The sequence below is a fragment of the Felis catus genome, chromosome F1 (assembly GCF_018350175.1).
Source record: "Felis catus isolate Fca126 chromosome F1, F.catus_Fca126_mat1.0, whole genome shotgun sequence".
NCBI classification, from domain to species: Eukaryota; Metazoa; Chordata; class Mammalia; order Carnivora; family Felidae; genus Felis; species Felis catus.
This window is the reverse complement of record NC_058384.1, coordinates 63,273,938-63,287,750: the sequence shown is the minus strand read 5'-3', so window position 1 is coordinate 63,287,750 and position 13,813 is coordinate 63,273,938. Positions and strand designations below refer to the sequence as shown.

Sequence of the window (13,813 nt, the reverse complement as noted above, 5' to 3'; positions counted from 1 at the left end):
ACTGAAGAAACTTCACTTAATCTAACATTTATGTACAGGGCATTGTGCTCTTAGAAAAAAAAAGAAGCCGCTATATAGGGGAAAAGAATATAAATTTAACATGATCTCTGCTCTCAAAGAAGAATTTACTTGGGGCACCTGGATGGCTCAGTTGGTTAAGTGACCGACTCTTGATTTGGGCTCCGGTCATAATCTCGCACTCCATGTTGAGCCCCACGTTGGGTTTCTCTCTCTCTCTCTCTCTCTCTCTCTCTCTCTCTCTTTCTCAAAATAAATAAACTTAAAAAAAAAAAGAGTTCCCTTGAAGTTTGTAAAGTCTAAGTTGATCACACTATATGTTCCTTTATTCCTTTATACATCTGTGGGGGAAAAAACAACAGCCTCTGCACAGGAAACAGTAAACAGAGTGAAAGGGGAACCTCTGAAGTGGGAGAAAATATTTGCAAACCACGTATCTCGTAAGGCATTCACATCCAAAATATATAAGGAACTCATACAACTAAATAGCAAAAAACCAAATAACTTGATTTAAAAATGGGCAAAGGACTTGAATAGACACTTCTCGAAATAAAACCTACAAATGGCCATCAGGTATCTGAAGAGGTGCTCAACATCACCGGTCACCAGAGAAATGCAAATCTAACCCACTAGGAGATATCCCCTCGCACCTGTTAGAATGGCCACTATCAAAAAGACAAGAAGTGGGGTGTCTGTCTGGGTGTTTCAGTTGGTTGAGCTACTGACTCTTGATTTGGGCTCATGATCCCAATGTCGTGGGATCAGTCTGTTGGGCTCTGTGATGAGCATGGAGCCTGCTTAAGATTCTCTCTTGGAGCACCTGAAAGGCTAGTTGGTTGAGCGTCCGACTTAGGCTCAGGTCATGATCTCACGGTTTGTGGGTTCGAGCCCCATGTCGGGCTCTGTGCTGACAGCTCAGAGCCTGGAGCCCGCTTTGGATTCTGTGTCTCCCTCTCTCTCTGCCCCTCCCCCACTCATGCTCTGTCTCTGTCTCTCTCAAAACTAAATGGACATTAAAAAAAAAAGAAGTTAAGAGGCACCTGAGTGGCTCAGTCGGTTGAGTGTCCGACTTCAGCTGAGGTCATGATCTCATGATTCATGGGTTCGAGCTCCATGTGGGGCTCTGTGCTAATGTCACAGAGCCTGCTCGGAATTCTCTCTCTCCCTCCCTGTCTGCCCCTCCCTTCTCTCTCTCTCTCTCTCTCTCAAAATAAATGCATAAACATTTTTTAAAAATTAAAAAAAATATATTCTCTCTCTTCCCCTCTCTCCTGCTTGCTCCCATGGGCTCGCTCTCTTGCTCTCTCTCTCTCTCTCTCTCAAGACAACAACAAAAACGACAAGTAACAAGTATTGATGAGCACATAGAGGAAAGAGAGCCCTGTGCACTGCTGGTGGGAATGTAAACTGGTGCAGCCACTATGGAAAACAGTGGGGTTCTTCAAAAAAAAAAATTAAAAATTTTTAAATTTTTAAAAATTAAAAAAAAATTAAAAACATTCCTTATGAACAGGAACCCCACTTCCGGGTATATGTGTAAAGGAAGTAGAATCCGTATGTCAAAGAGATATCTGCTCTTTTGTGTTCACTGCAGCCCTTCTCACAATAGCCAAAGCATGGAAACAACCTAAATAGTGCTCAACGTGTATCGAAAGATGAACGGATGAAGACAGTGTGAGATTTATGTGTGTATGTGTACATACTCACACACACTCACACACACACATACACACGCCCACAATGGAATAGTATCCAGCCTTAAAAAAAAGTCCTGCCATTCCCAACAACATGGATGAACTTGGAAGACGTTAGGCTAAGTGAAATAAGCCAGAGACAGAAAGACAAATCGTGTGTGATCTCATTACGTGTGGAATCTGAAATCGTCAAACTCGGAGAAGCAGCGAGTAGAATGGTGGCTGTCAGAGGCTAGGAAAGAGAGAGGGAGGGAGGGAGAGAGAGAGAGAGAGAGAGAATGAGGATGAGGAATCAGTTCGCGAGATCATGGAGGCTGAGAAGTCCCATGACCTGGCATCTGCAAGCTGGAGACGCAGGAAAGTATAATTCAGTCCTAATCCGAAGACCTGAGAACCGAGAGAGCTGATGATGTAAATCCCAGTCCAAGGGCCAGAGACGAGAAGATGAGATTTCCCAGCTCGATCATAGATGCGTGGCGGGGGGGGGGGGGGGGGGGGGGGGGGGGGCGGGGGTGGTGGAAATGGTGGTTGGGGCAAATTTCTCTTAACTCTGACTTTTGTTCTAGAAGAGAAAATGGGGGTGGGGGGTGGCTGGGTGGCTCAGTGAGTTAAGCACCCGACATGATCTCCTGGTTCCTGACTTCAGCCCCGTGTGGGGCTCTCTGCTGTCAGTGCAGATCCTGCTGGAGAGTCTCCCTCTCTGTCTCTGCCCCTCCCCCTGCTCGCACTCTCTCTTTCTCAAAAATAAATAATAAACCGTTTAAAAATAAGAGAAAAATAATACCTAAAACACAATACCATTTATGTAAATCAATAATGAGATATTTCCCACAGGTAAACATATGCATGAATGGATGCGCGTGGGGAGGAGAGAAGGGTCGTGTGGATAGAGGTAATAATGATCCTTTCTGAAAGGCCCCTTGCGAGGATGAAATGTGTCAGTAATATGGTGTCGGCCGCAGACAGGATGCTCACCCTTCAGTGCTCCCTGAGAGCAGGCTGGTGCCCTTACTGTCAGCAACAGCAGCCTTGTCATCATCATCATTGAAAGCATTTTAGTCATCAGAATTCTTATCAGAAGGCGGCATATCTTGACCAGAAATTAGGTCATGATAAGCTCCAAAGAATTGCTCAGGTAACAAAATAATAATTGCTACATATCTCCATATAGCAAAGGGGTGAAGAATTGGAAATTCTGCAGGGGAAAGTCTGGCATGGAGAAAAAGATCCAAGTTGGGGAAAATGCAAAAAAAAAAAAGCCTCCTGTAAAGAAATGTTGGGGGCCCCCAAATGGCTCAGTCGGTTAAGCATCTGACTCTTGATTTCCGGCTCTTGACCTCGGCTCTGGTCACGATCTCATGGTTAGGTTCATGAGTTTGAGCCCTGCATCGGGCTCTGCACTGACAGTGGGGAGGCTCCTTGGGATTCTTTCTCTCTCCCTCTCTCTCTGCCCCTCTCCCGCATGCACTGTCTCTCTCTTTCTGTTTCTCAAAATAAATAAATAAATGAACCACAACAAAAACGAAATGTTGGGTGGGAGATTCTTCAAGTCCAATTCTGAGCAGTGTGTGATGGGGACCGTATGGATAGGTCTAGAGGTTTTCAGGGAGAAGATACGGCTCATGAATACGTGGGGTGATCAGGTTTCTTGTGGAATCTGGTAAAGAGGCTGAGATCTGTGTTCTGAGTGATAAGAAGCCCCAAGAGAGGCTGCTTGCCTCTCTTGAGCAAGGACAGCTGACAGGTGCATTACATCCTGACCACAGGGGCGGTGGCCTGGTGCAGAAGTCAGACCCCTGAGTCAGGATGTGGTGAGGCCCACACTGGCCCTAGAGGAAGAGTCAGGCAGGGTGTTTGGGAGCCTTGTCTAGCCGGGGCACCCCTAAAGCAGGGAGTTTATAATCTCTGTTCCCAATATCGAATTCTTCTCTCCCTCCCTCACCCCTGAGCCCTTATCAGGTTCCTCCCTCTTTTTCAGACCCATATGACTACCTGTCTTTTATCAAAACCTGCTCTCATACAGGATCTAAAGTGGCCATCAAAACTTAAATGGCCAATCACATTTCCCTAAGAGGCATTTGCATTGTTAACAAAAACTGACACCTTAAGAGAAACTTGAGGGAATCCTCAGACCGGAGCTTAGGCCGGCAGTCAGCCAGCAAGAGGGGAGAGACTGTGGTTGAGAGGTGACAGCATCTGACAATCCTTTTCCCTCCTGACAGAGTTCCAGAAGAAGGAGGTGCCCCAGTGCACTGCAGGTGAGGACGGGAGACAGTCCAAAGAGACATACAATCAGGTTGGAAACTTCATTAAGTATTTACATGAGAACTCAGGTGCCCATTTGCTCAGGGTATGATCACATAGCTCAGAAAGATCGAGAAGTAGAGCTGGGAGGTTGGACCCGAGAAGCTTCCGAGGGGCTGATGTGGTGACTTCTCTGCCACAGGTAAGGAGTGAGTCCCGGAACAGGGGAATGGTTGGGGGAGGCGTGTAGGGATGGTTAGAAGGAAGGAAGGCACAAGTGAGTGGAGACGCCATAGGGCGAGATCACTGGGGTGGGTAGTAAAGAATTTTCGCATTTCTGAGGGTTTAAGTTTTCCAGAAGGGAGGAAGAAGGGGAAACACATTGCATTTCTATTCTGTTTTTTTAAGTTTATTTCTCAAAAATAAATAATAAACCATTTAAAAATAAGAGAAAAATAATACCTAAAACACAATACCATTTTGGGCTCATGATATCTGAAAGAGAGAGTGAGAGAGCATGAGTGGGGTAGGGGCAGAGAGAGAGAGAGAGGGAGAGAGAGAATCCCAAGTAACCCCACACTCAGTGCAGAGCCTGACACAGGGCTCGAACTCACAAATCGTGAGATCATAACCTGAGCCAAGATCCAGAGTTGGCTGCTTAACTGATTGAGCCACCTAGGCGCCCCATATTTCTTTAATTTAAAAAAAAACGTTTTTAATGTGTATTTATTTTTGAGAGAGAGACAGAGTGGGGTGGAGGAGGGACAGAGGGAGAGGGAGACACAGAATGCGAAGCAGGCTCCAGGCTCTGAGCTGTCAGCACAGAGCCCCACGCGGGGCTCGAACCCATGAACCGTGAGATCGTCACCTGAGAGGAAGTCGGATGCTTCCCTGACTGAGCCACCCAGGCGCCACCCCCCCTCCCCATTTCTATTCTTAACTGGAACTTTGGAAGACAGCGACACAGAAGGTGGTTGGCGAATCAGACCTTTCCATCCACTCATCTGTGGGCAGCTGTGAGCTCTGGGTGCAGGGAACCCAGCGTCAGCCTCACTAGGCCTCACACCGATGTCTGTCACCAGGGAGCCAGCATTATAAAGGCCCTGGGTAGACCCTGAGGACATGAAGAGGTATTTCCTCAACTGAGGCTTACAGGGCCAGCTGGAAGGTGGGGAGGAGAGAGAATGGGAGGGGGACGTCAACGGGAGCCCGAAGGTGGCAGGGTCGCTGTTCTCTGTGGCTTCCTCGGGGCCGCAGACGGCATGGGTTCTGCTCAGCACGCCTTCTCTACAGAGGCTGGCGCTGGCCTGAGATGTGCCGGGGCTGTAGGGCTGGCAGGTGGGACAGCGCCTGGTGCCTGGGACACCGGAGGGCTGCGCTTACCCAGCCCACGTCCCGCTGTCTCCAGTCCGCCATCTTCAGGAATCAGGAATGGGTGAGCGAAGCCGCAATGCCTCCCAGGACTCAGGCGGCAGCACTGGCCACCTTCTCTCCCTCCTCCCCCACCCTACGCCAGGGCACCTGCACTGTTCTGGAGGCAGGTCCGTCATGTGGTCTCTGACGGCCCTTCTGCTCCTGGGTGAGTCCTCAGTGAGTCAGCAGAGACCCAAGCACTTTGGCTGTGGGGGAGGGTATGGGCCAAGGTGTGTGGGTGCATGCGTGTGTGTGTGTGTGTGTGTGTTGGGGAATATTCCTCTATTCCAAACAGCAGTTCATTGTCTATTTCGGGAGGATAAAGAGGAGGGGGCTTACTCGGGGCTGGGGAAACTAAAAGCAGAAGCAAAACAGGTCTTGAGACCCATGGGGGGTTTCCTACGGTCAAGAGGGCCCTTGCTTTCTTCTCGCCTCCAACGTTCTTTTTCTTCTTCTTCTTCTTCAATTCCTGTGTCGCAGTTCCAAGTGGCGGGCAAGCTGGTGAGTCCTCCACATCCCTGAGCCCAATTTTCTACACCCGCCACACCAATCCCCCTAAGGGAGCTCCCTGGGCACTCCCCACTTCCTGGCGGCCGTGGGACAGTGTCGCTTCCCACGCCTCCTCAGTCCCTGTGACTCAGTTTGCCTCCAAGCACCGAGAAATGGCTACAGATCAAGGGACTGGTGGTTTGTAACCCAGCGTGGTGTCTCCACAATAGGACTGGTTTAGTGACGCGGGTTGGGTCCTGGGAGCTGGAGTGTTCTCAGATTTGCCAACCCCAGACCACATTTTGGGCACCTCATCTTGATTCTCTTTTCCACCTTGCCCCCTCCCGCATCCCTCCCCAGCTACTCTGGAGAAGCCCGTATTGTCTCTACACCCGCCCTGGACCACAATCTTCAAGGGGGAGCGGGTGACCCTGCGATGTGATGGGTACCACCCTCCGCTGCTGGAGCTTCGGCCCATCAGCACTCTCTGGTATTTGGGCCACCTGCTTCTGCCCTCTCACAAGAAGAGCATCGAGGTGCAGACACCAGGCGTGTATCGATGCCAGACCCGGGGGGCGCCCGTCAGTGACCCCATCCACCTGTCTGTTTCCAATGGTGAGTGTTTGAACACGAGGGCAGGGACTGCGCACATCTCCTCTGACCATACTGGCCCTCCTATGGGAGGGGACACTGGGCCACTCCCCTTGGGGCAGGAAATGGGGGCTGTCTGGAGTCTTTGGAGCAGGCAGGGCCCTGCCTGGCATTAAGACGTGAGACGCGTGGTAAGGCTTGCCTGGCCCCAAAGGTCCCCGCACCCCTCTGCCGTAGTGGGAGGCAAATAAACATTTGTGTTTGTTTCTGGGACTAGCTCAGAAGGGGAGAGGCTCTGAGGACCTGTAATACTGGACGGGGAGCTTTGGGGGAGGGCTCAGCCAGGGAAAGGGCAGAGCCAAGCCCGGAAAGTGAGAGTCCCGTGCAGGCTGCGAGCAGCTGGGAGAATCACTCCCGGCTGAGCAACTCGGTGCTTCTCTGTGCTTCCCAGCAGCCAAATAATTGTATCTGTGCCTTTGGCTGTTGCGCGGACGAGAAACGAAAGATGACTTGTTGTTAAGGGGGCGGCAGAGGCAGCAGTTGAACCAAGCGCTTGAAAGCTCATTGTGGACGTGCCCGTGTGCCCATAGGGGCCATTTCGGAGGCTGATTTCCTGGGGATAGGTAAAGGGTTTCCGAAGCAGGATGAGAAAATAGCAATAATCCCTTTAGGGCACGGGATTGGCTATTTTGTAGGGAGTATTATGTCCCCTTAGCTCGACGGGCCACAACTTGTATTCAGAAGTCAAATATCATTACTTAGCATTTACATACATTTCATGTCCACACTCTGTGTTTTGGAAGTTGGTGATACAGACGAAATACTGGCCACGAGAGAAGGTGATACTCCAGAATTCTTTCTCAACGTAAAACTCCTAAAATGGCATCCAGAACATGTTAGGGCTGCATAAGCATTAGCTGTGATGGTGATGATGGTGACGGTGACCCATAAATACAGGGTAGGGTGGGAGGTACCTAAGACTGTCCTGCCGGGGTTGGGGAAACCTCTAAACCCAGATCTAGGGGACAAGTAGGTCTCAACTAAAACGCGTGTGTCTGGGGGTGGGGGCGGGGGTGGGGGAGTCTTCGCGCGTGCCGGCTGCTTTTGGAGCAGGGAGGGAGCTGGCGAGGACGAGGAGAGCAACCGTGCTGGGAGGGCGGCGGGGAGGCGGAGAAGAAGGGAGACTCCCAGGGCTGGAGTTCTCTCGGAGTCAGGCCTGTCTGTGGGGACTGTCGTAGACTGGCTGATCCTGCAAGTGCCCTACGCCGCGGTGTTCGAGGGCGAGCCGCTGGTCGTGCGCTGCCGCGGCTGGTACGACAAGGTGGTGTATAAGCTTCACTACTACCACGACGGCAAGGCGGTGCGCTACTTCCACTCCAGCGCCAACTACACGGTGCCACAGGCGCGCGCCAGCGACAGCGGCCGCTACCAGTGCTCGGGCACCATGCGCATCCCGGTGGAGAGCGCGCCCATGTTCTCCGCCAAGGTGGCCGTGACCGTGCAAGGTGGGGGACACCGGGGGCCCAGGAGGGAGGCGAGCGAGTCCCGGGAAATTCGGGGACGGGCACCGGGCGGGCAGGGAGGGCGGGGGTCAGGTAGCTGCCACGCGGCGGATTTCTCCCCCCGGCCACGCAAGCTCTCGGCCTCTCCTCCCCTGCGCAGTGAGGCGACATCGAGGCACAGCCTGCGTGGGGGCGGGTGTCACTTCCCTCCAGCACGCTCTGGCTTCTCACTCGGGGTGGGGACTCCAATAGGCGGCGGCTCAGTCCACAGCCCAGGCAGAAGGCGCAGCCACCCCTCTAGGCCGCGGGACCCCAACTGGACGTCATCGGGATGTGACCGGAAGCGTCTGGCCGGGTCCCTCCCCCTTGCAAGCTTTCCCAGTCCCTCGAGCCCCCTGCCCCGCCCTTCGGGAGGCTTTCCTCCCTCCTCGGCGCGCACCCAGTCTCCTCCCACCCCTTCTCCGCGTCTGCGAGGAGCTTTCGCGGGAAACCCGAAGCACAGAGGGGTCGCGGGGCCGCGGACGCGGGGACCTCGTCCCCTGGGGCCCCTGCGCCGGCCCGCCGTGCACGCTCAGCCCCTGGAACCCCTCTCTGCAGAGCTGTTCCCGGCGCCGGTGCTCAGGGTGACCGGCCGGGCGGAGGCCCGCGGCGGGGTGGCGGTGCGCTGCGACACCCGCCTGCACCCGCAGAAGCGCGACACGCCGCTGCAGTTCGCCTTCTACAAGTACAGCCGCCCCGTGCGCCGCTTCGACTGGGGCGCCGAGTACACGGTCCCCGAGCCCGAGGTCGAGGAGCTCGAATCGTACTGGTGCGAGGCCGCCACCGCCACGCGGAGCGTCCGGAAACGCAGCCCTTGGCTGCAGCTCCCCGGGCGCGGTGAGTGACCGCACCCCCGGGGACGCCCCCCTACCCCGGGCGCGCAGCCCCGCCGCCGCCTCCGCGCCCCGAGTCTCCCTCGAGCCACCCCACCCCTCCAGCTCGCCGTTCTCGCCCTCCCTCCCTCCCTCCTCTCCACCTCACCCCTCCTCTTCACTGCTCCCCTCTCTTCCGCACTTCCCACCCCAGTCCCCCCCCCCGCCCTCCTCACCCTTCCCCTTCCCCCTCCTCTCCTCCCCATCCCTACCCCGTCTTCCTCACTCCTCCCCTCCCTTCTCTCCACCCTACCCTCTGCGTCCTCCCCACCCCTCCTCACTACCCCTCCTATCTCTTCTTCTTCTCCACCTCACCCCCTCTGCCCTCCTTACTCCTCCCCTCCCTCCCTCCTCTCCACCTCCTTCCCCCCCTCACTACTCCCCCTCTCTTCTGTTCTCTGCGCTGCAACTCCTACCTCCCTCCTCTCCACCCAGTCCCCATCCCTGCCCTCCGCATCCCCCCTCTCCTCCCCATCCCTCCCCTCCTCCCTGTCCCCTCCCCCACACCCCCTCCTCCTTCCAGCCCTCCCCTCCCTCCCTCCTCTTCCTCTCGTCCCCTTCCCCGCCTCCCCATCGCTCCCCTCCCCTCCCTCCCTCCTCTTCACCCCATCCTCTCCACCCTCCTCACTGCTACCCTCCCTTCGTCCTCTCCGCTCCATCCACTCTGCCTTCCTCAACGCCCCCCCTCCTCCCTTCCCTCCACCCCACGCCGTCCCTCCTTACTCCCCTCCGGCCCGCGTACCCCGCGTACCCCGCGTGCCCACGCGAGCGCCCAGGCCGCGGGAGGGTGAGAGCAGCCGCGCGGTTCTCCCGTGTTGCGTTCGCAGGTTCCGCCCCGGACTCGGCGTCCACCACCGCCCCAGTCCCACAGGCCGCAGCCTTGGCCCCCGGCAACCAGCCGCTTTCCTTCAGAAAGCCCCCTGTGTCCCGATCGGCCGCTCCGGTCACCTCCGTCCCGAACATCACCTCTCCGGGGCTGCGGTTCCCCGCGGGCAGAGCCCCCACTGCTGGGCCCCCGGCCTGCGCCCCGCCGACGCCCTGGGAGCCATCGGCCGCCGCAGCCCTGAAACCCGACGTGGACCTTCTGCTGCGGGAAATGCAGCTGCTCAAAGGCCTCCTGAGCCGGGTGGTGCTGGAACTGAAGGAGCCACAGGCCTTCCCAGAGCACGGGGACACCCCCGGGCCCCCAACTTCCCACTTGGCTGTGAGCCCGGCAACGCAGGCGACGGCTGTCGTGGAGAGCTGAGGGGGCCGGGGCGCCACTGTCCCCTCCCCGGGCTCCTTCACCTGCAGCCTCTCCGGCTTGTCACCCGCAGAGACCTCGCGAAGCCACCTCTGCTTGCCTGCGGTCCTTTGGCGGTGGTTTCCAAGAAGCGCCATAAAGTGTAGTGGCTGACCATTTCCGTGTCACGCAGCATGTTTGAGCCGCTCTCGTCACACTCCAGTCCTCTGAGCTCTTCCTTCCCCTCCCAAGACCTCCCTCCTGTTACTCTCTACCCCGGAGTTGATGTTTGGAAGTGAATTAGGTCACACTTAGCTTTTCTTTTAAAAAAAAAGTCTTTTTTTTTTTTTTTTTACATTTATTTATTTTTTGAGAGACATAGAGAGACAGAGTACAAGTTGGGGAGGGGCAGAGAGAGAAGGAGACACAGAATCCGAAGCAGGCTCCAGGCTCTGAGCTGTCAGCACAGCGCAGAGGCAGGGCTCGAACTCACCAACCATGAGATCATGACTTGGGCGGAAGTCAGATGCTTAACTGAGTGAGCCACCCAGGTGCTCCAATTCTATTTGGTTTTACGGGGAATGGTACTTATGTGGCCCTCATTCCAGGCTATAAGGGTCAGAGTTCTATGAGACTCACCCAGATGCTCCCCCTGCCCCAGTATAGCTGGACAGACTGATGAACTTTGGTAGCAGCAGGCAGGCCATGCTCGCTTTAGCCATAACTTAAACAAGTGATACTATTTACCATCCAGATGGTAAATCTACCATCCAGAAATTTCTTTGGAGGAAGTTTAAGACAAATCCTTAAAAATGCAGAATTTTAGTTTTTAGCATTTTTTTTTTTTTAACTCCCCTAAGAGCCGCTCCAACCCTAACACATCTAGACACACATGACCAGATCCAGATCCCATCCTGCACGGTGATTTTATGTTACTTGAAGGAAGAAAGCAAGAGACCATATGATCATCTCAGGGATATGTTCACTAAAAGTCTTATTTCCTGAGTCCTTCACCTGCCTGCTAGAGTCATTTGTTCTCTGCAGGGCTAATGTGACTTCTTCCCAGAAGGTCATTGAGTTCATACCTCACAACATTTAAGGGGAACCGACAAAGGTTAAGGACCAGTAACAACTCTACCCTCCCATCTCTTACTTCTACTTGACCTTGCCACAACCCAATTTCTCCTTTCTTTTTGAGTGATTAACCAACATGCTTCCTCATATTCCTCTTAGTATTATTCTTCACCGTATTATTACAAAGTCACTGAAATTATACAGGGAGAGAGGCAGGCAGGCTCACGCGTAAGTTCCAATGCAATGTGGTAAGTGCTCTCTGAAACACAATGGAAATCCAGAGAAGGAAGCTGAATCTTTAAGAAGAGTAAGAATGCAAGTGGAGATGGGAAAAAGAGTGAGAGTGGGCGTGTAGGCTGGGGAAGGAAAGGCATGGAGATTTGAAAGGCCCGAGTGTGTTTGTAGAACTGCAAACCATTGAGAGTGGTTGGAGAATTGTGTGTGTTTCCGTGCGGGGAGGTGAATTTTAGGGGCAAGGTGGCAGGAGACGAACATAAAGAAGTAAAAGGGCACCAGGCCGTGAAAGTCTTGTTAAGAAGTCCTCCAGCCTGTTGGACATTGGGGATGCGTCTTTGAAAACATTCTTTACTGAAAGCATCCATGAGCCTTAGTGGTGGAGATGCCAATTTAAAATTAGAAGTGAAGAAACACTCAAACTGATCTCAGTGGACATTTGCTTATTTCTGAGAAGATATGTCCAGGCCCCTAATCTGGTACTGGGTTCTGGTTTACAAGAGTCTTGGGGCTCTGACTTCCAGCTTTCTAAAACAGGCTATCTCTTCTCAGAACTCTCCTCCCAGCACGACTTCCCCGCTAAACCCACTTGCCGGACAAGGCTCCTCCTCCTGATTTTTGTTCCCCTGAAGTTTCTGCCATCTCTGAATTAGATAGGAAGTGACCAATATTAGTGCCAAGAAGCTTAGTAATCAACGGATCTCAAGTCAGAACTCCCCCCCCCCCGAAACAAAACAAAACAACCAACCAACTGGTCATTTTTCAAGGGGGGGGGGGGGAGTGAAATAGCCTCTCACAGGAGAGCGAGAATGGCAGAATCTCCTTCACTCATGAAGGTAGCAGCCTTAATACCCTTCTTCCTGTCCTGTTTGCACTAGAAATGTGGGGCTGGGGAGGAAAAAGATTTAAGGGGGAGAATGGAAGTCACTCGTGACTTCTCTCTCTGAGTGTGGTGTGTGTGTGTGTGTGTGTGTGTGTGTGTGTGTGTGTGTGTCATGGGGCAGGAGGGATTGACACGTATACCCTCCAGACCACTGTTTGAACCCCCCAGCTTTCGTAGATCATCCCCCGCAGCACCTTAATGATTTCCAGGAAGGCCTACACTATGAAAAGAGAAGGAAATATCAGACAGGCAACTTATTGTCCATGCCCCTTAGGCTAAAAAAAAAAAAAAAAAAAAAAAAGTCCTCATCCAGCTTCTTTTTGAGATTCCAACATGCATTTAGGGAAACAGAAGGCTGGCTAGCCCAGCCGCGCACAAGGAGAGCTCAGAGCTCATTCCCAAGCAGCAGGGATAGCAGCAAAAATACTGGAGAAGCCCAGGGAGGAAGCCGCTTCTCTCTGGTTCTCAGATCCACCGGGCCTCCGGGCTCAGACCCTAAACCTGCAGGGGTCCATTCCAGATTCCAGACAAGGACATCAAATGTCTGCAGGCAGAGAGCAGAGAGCAGAGAGGAGCCTGTTGCATTCGGATCTCAGCCTTACTCACTTACTCTGTTCTGCCTGAGTCTGAGTTTCTGAGCCGGACTTAACTCCCTGGAAAGAGGGAACTCTGGGTTCTACATTTAGGACTCTTTCCCTCAGAGGTTGAAGCACATCCTCTGGGTTAAAGTCCAAACGCCCTCCCTATGGAGCCCATTCACCCTGTAGAGCAGTCACACTGACCACTTGCTCTGTCCCCAACATGCCAGCACCTTTCCCACGTCTGTGCCTTGGCACGTACCCTCGCCTCAACCCCAATGGGGGGCCACACAGGCCTTCAGAGCCCAAGCTTCCTCATCTGCAAAACGAGGGAAATAGAGTAACCTTACACGGGGGAGACAGACAAGTAAATAGATTCTTTCCTTACTGGAAGTTTTAAGACAGAAGATGTTAAGGTGCTTAGAAGCACACAGGAGGGACGCTAAGCCCAGAGTGGAGGTTCACACATCATTTCCTGGAGAAATGACATCTGCCAGTGCCTACTGACGGAGTATTAGATTATTTCTAAACGTTTTCTGTTTTACATTATGCAACAGTGAATATCCTTACCCCTACATTTTTATGCATGTATTTGTTTTTTTGCCTTTGTGTTAAAAAAGATTTTTTTTTCTTAATGTATATTTATTTTTGAGAGAGAGGAAGAACACAATCAGGGGAGGGCCACAGACAGAGGGAGGCAGAGGATCCGAAGAGAGGTGGTGCTAAGACAGATAGCCCGACGTAGGGCTTGAACTCCCGAACCAAGAGATCATGGCCTGAGCCAAAGTCAGACGCTTAACCAGACTGAGCCAGCCAGGTGCCCCTTTATGCATGTATTTGACTTAATCTGTGGGATAAACTCTTAAAAGTAGAATTGCTGGGTTGAAGGAGATAGGTCTTTTGTATTTTAATAGATATTGTCAAGTTATCCTTCAAAGAGATTGTAGCCATTTGAACTTA

General features: G+C 53.0%; 1 protein-coding gene across 3 annotated transcripts; it reads left to right on the top strand.

Annotated features, from left to right (window-relative positions):
* Positions 1 to 3,877: 3,877 nt before the first annotated feature.
* FCRLB (Fc receptor like B) lies at positions 3,878 to 10,261 on the top strand. 3 transcript variants are annotated; one of them, XM_023247795.2, is made up of 8 exons: positions 3,878 to 3,970; positions 4,062 to 4,158; positions 5,365 to 5,535; positions 5,850 to 5,870; positions 6,219 to 6,473; positions 7,688 to 7,954; positions 8,549 to 8,827; positions 9,690 to 10,261. In XM_023247795.2, the coding sequence occupies exons 3-8, from the start codon at positions 5,388 to 5,390 to the stop codon at positions 10,106 to 10,108; spliced, it is 1,389 nt and encodes a 462-aa protein (XP_023103563.2). In that variant the 5' UTR covers positions 3,878 to 3,970; positions 4,062 to 4,158; positions 5,365 to 5,387; the 3' UTR covers positions 10,109 to 10,261. The 3 variants fall into 3 exon arrangements, with proteins under 3 accessions (XP_023103563.2, XP_023103562.2, XP_023103564.2); XM_023247794.2 differs by lacking the exon at positions 3,878 to 3,970 and having other exon boundaries at positions 4,045 to 4,158; XM_023247796.2 differs by lacking the exons at positions 3,878 to 3,970; positions 4,062 to 4,158 and adding an exon at positions 5,005 to 5,086.
* The last annotated feature ends 3,552 nt before the right edge of the window (positions 10,262 to 13,813 follow it).

Bases quoted from the DNA above. Each gene is read 5' to 3' on its own strand.
- FCRLB (XM_023247795.2), top strand. From the start codon at position 5,388: ATGGGTGAGCGAAGCCGCAATGCCTCCCAGGACTCAGGCGGCAGCACT. The intron at 7,955-8,548 runs GTGGGGGACACC...CCCTCTCTGCAG, and splicing joins GGTGGCCGTGACCGTGCAAG to AGCTGTTCCCGGCGCCGGTG. The intron at 8,828-9,689 runs GTGAGTGACCGC...TTGCGTTCGCAG, and splicing joins GCTGCAGCTCCCCGGGCGCG to GTTCCGCCCCGGACTCGGCG.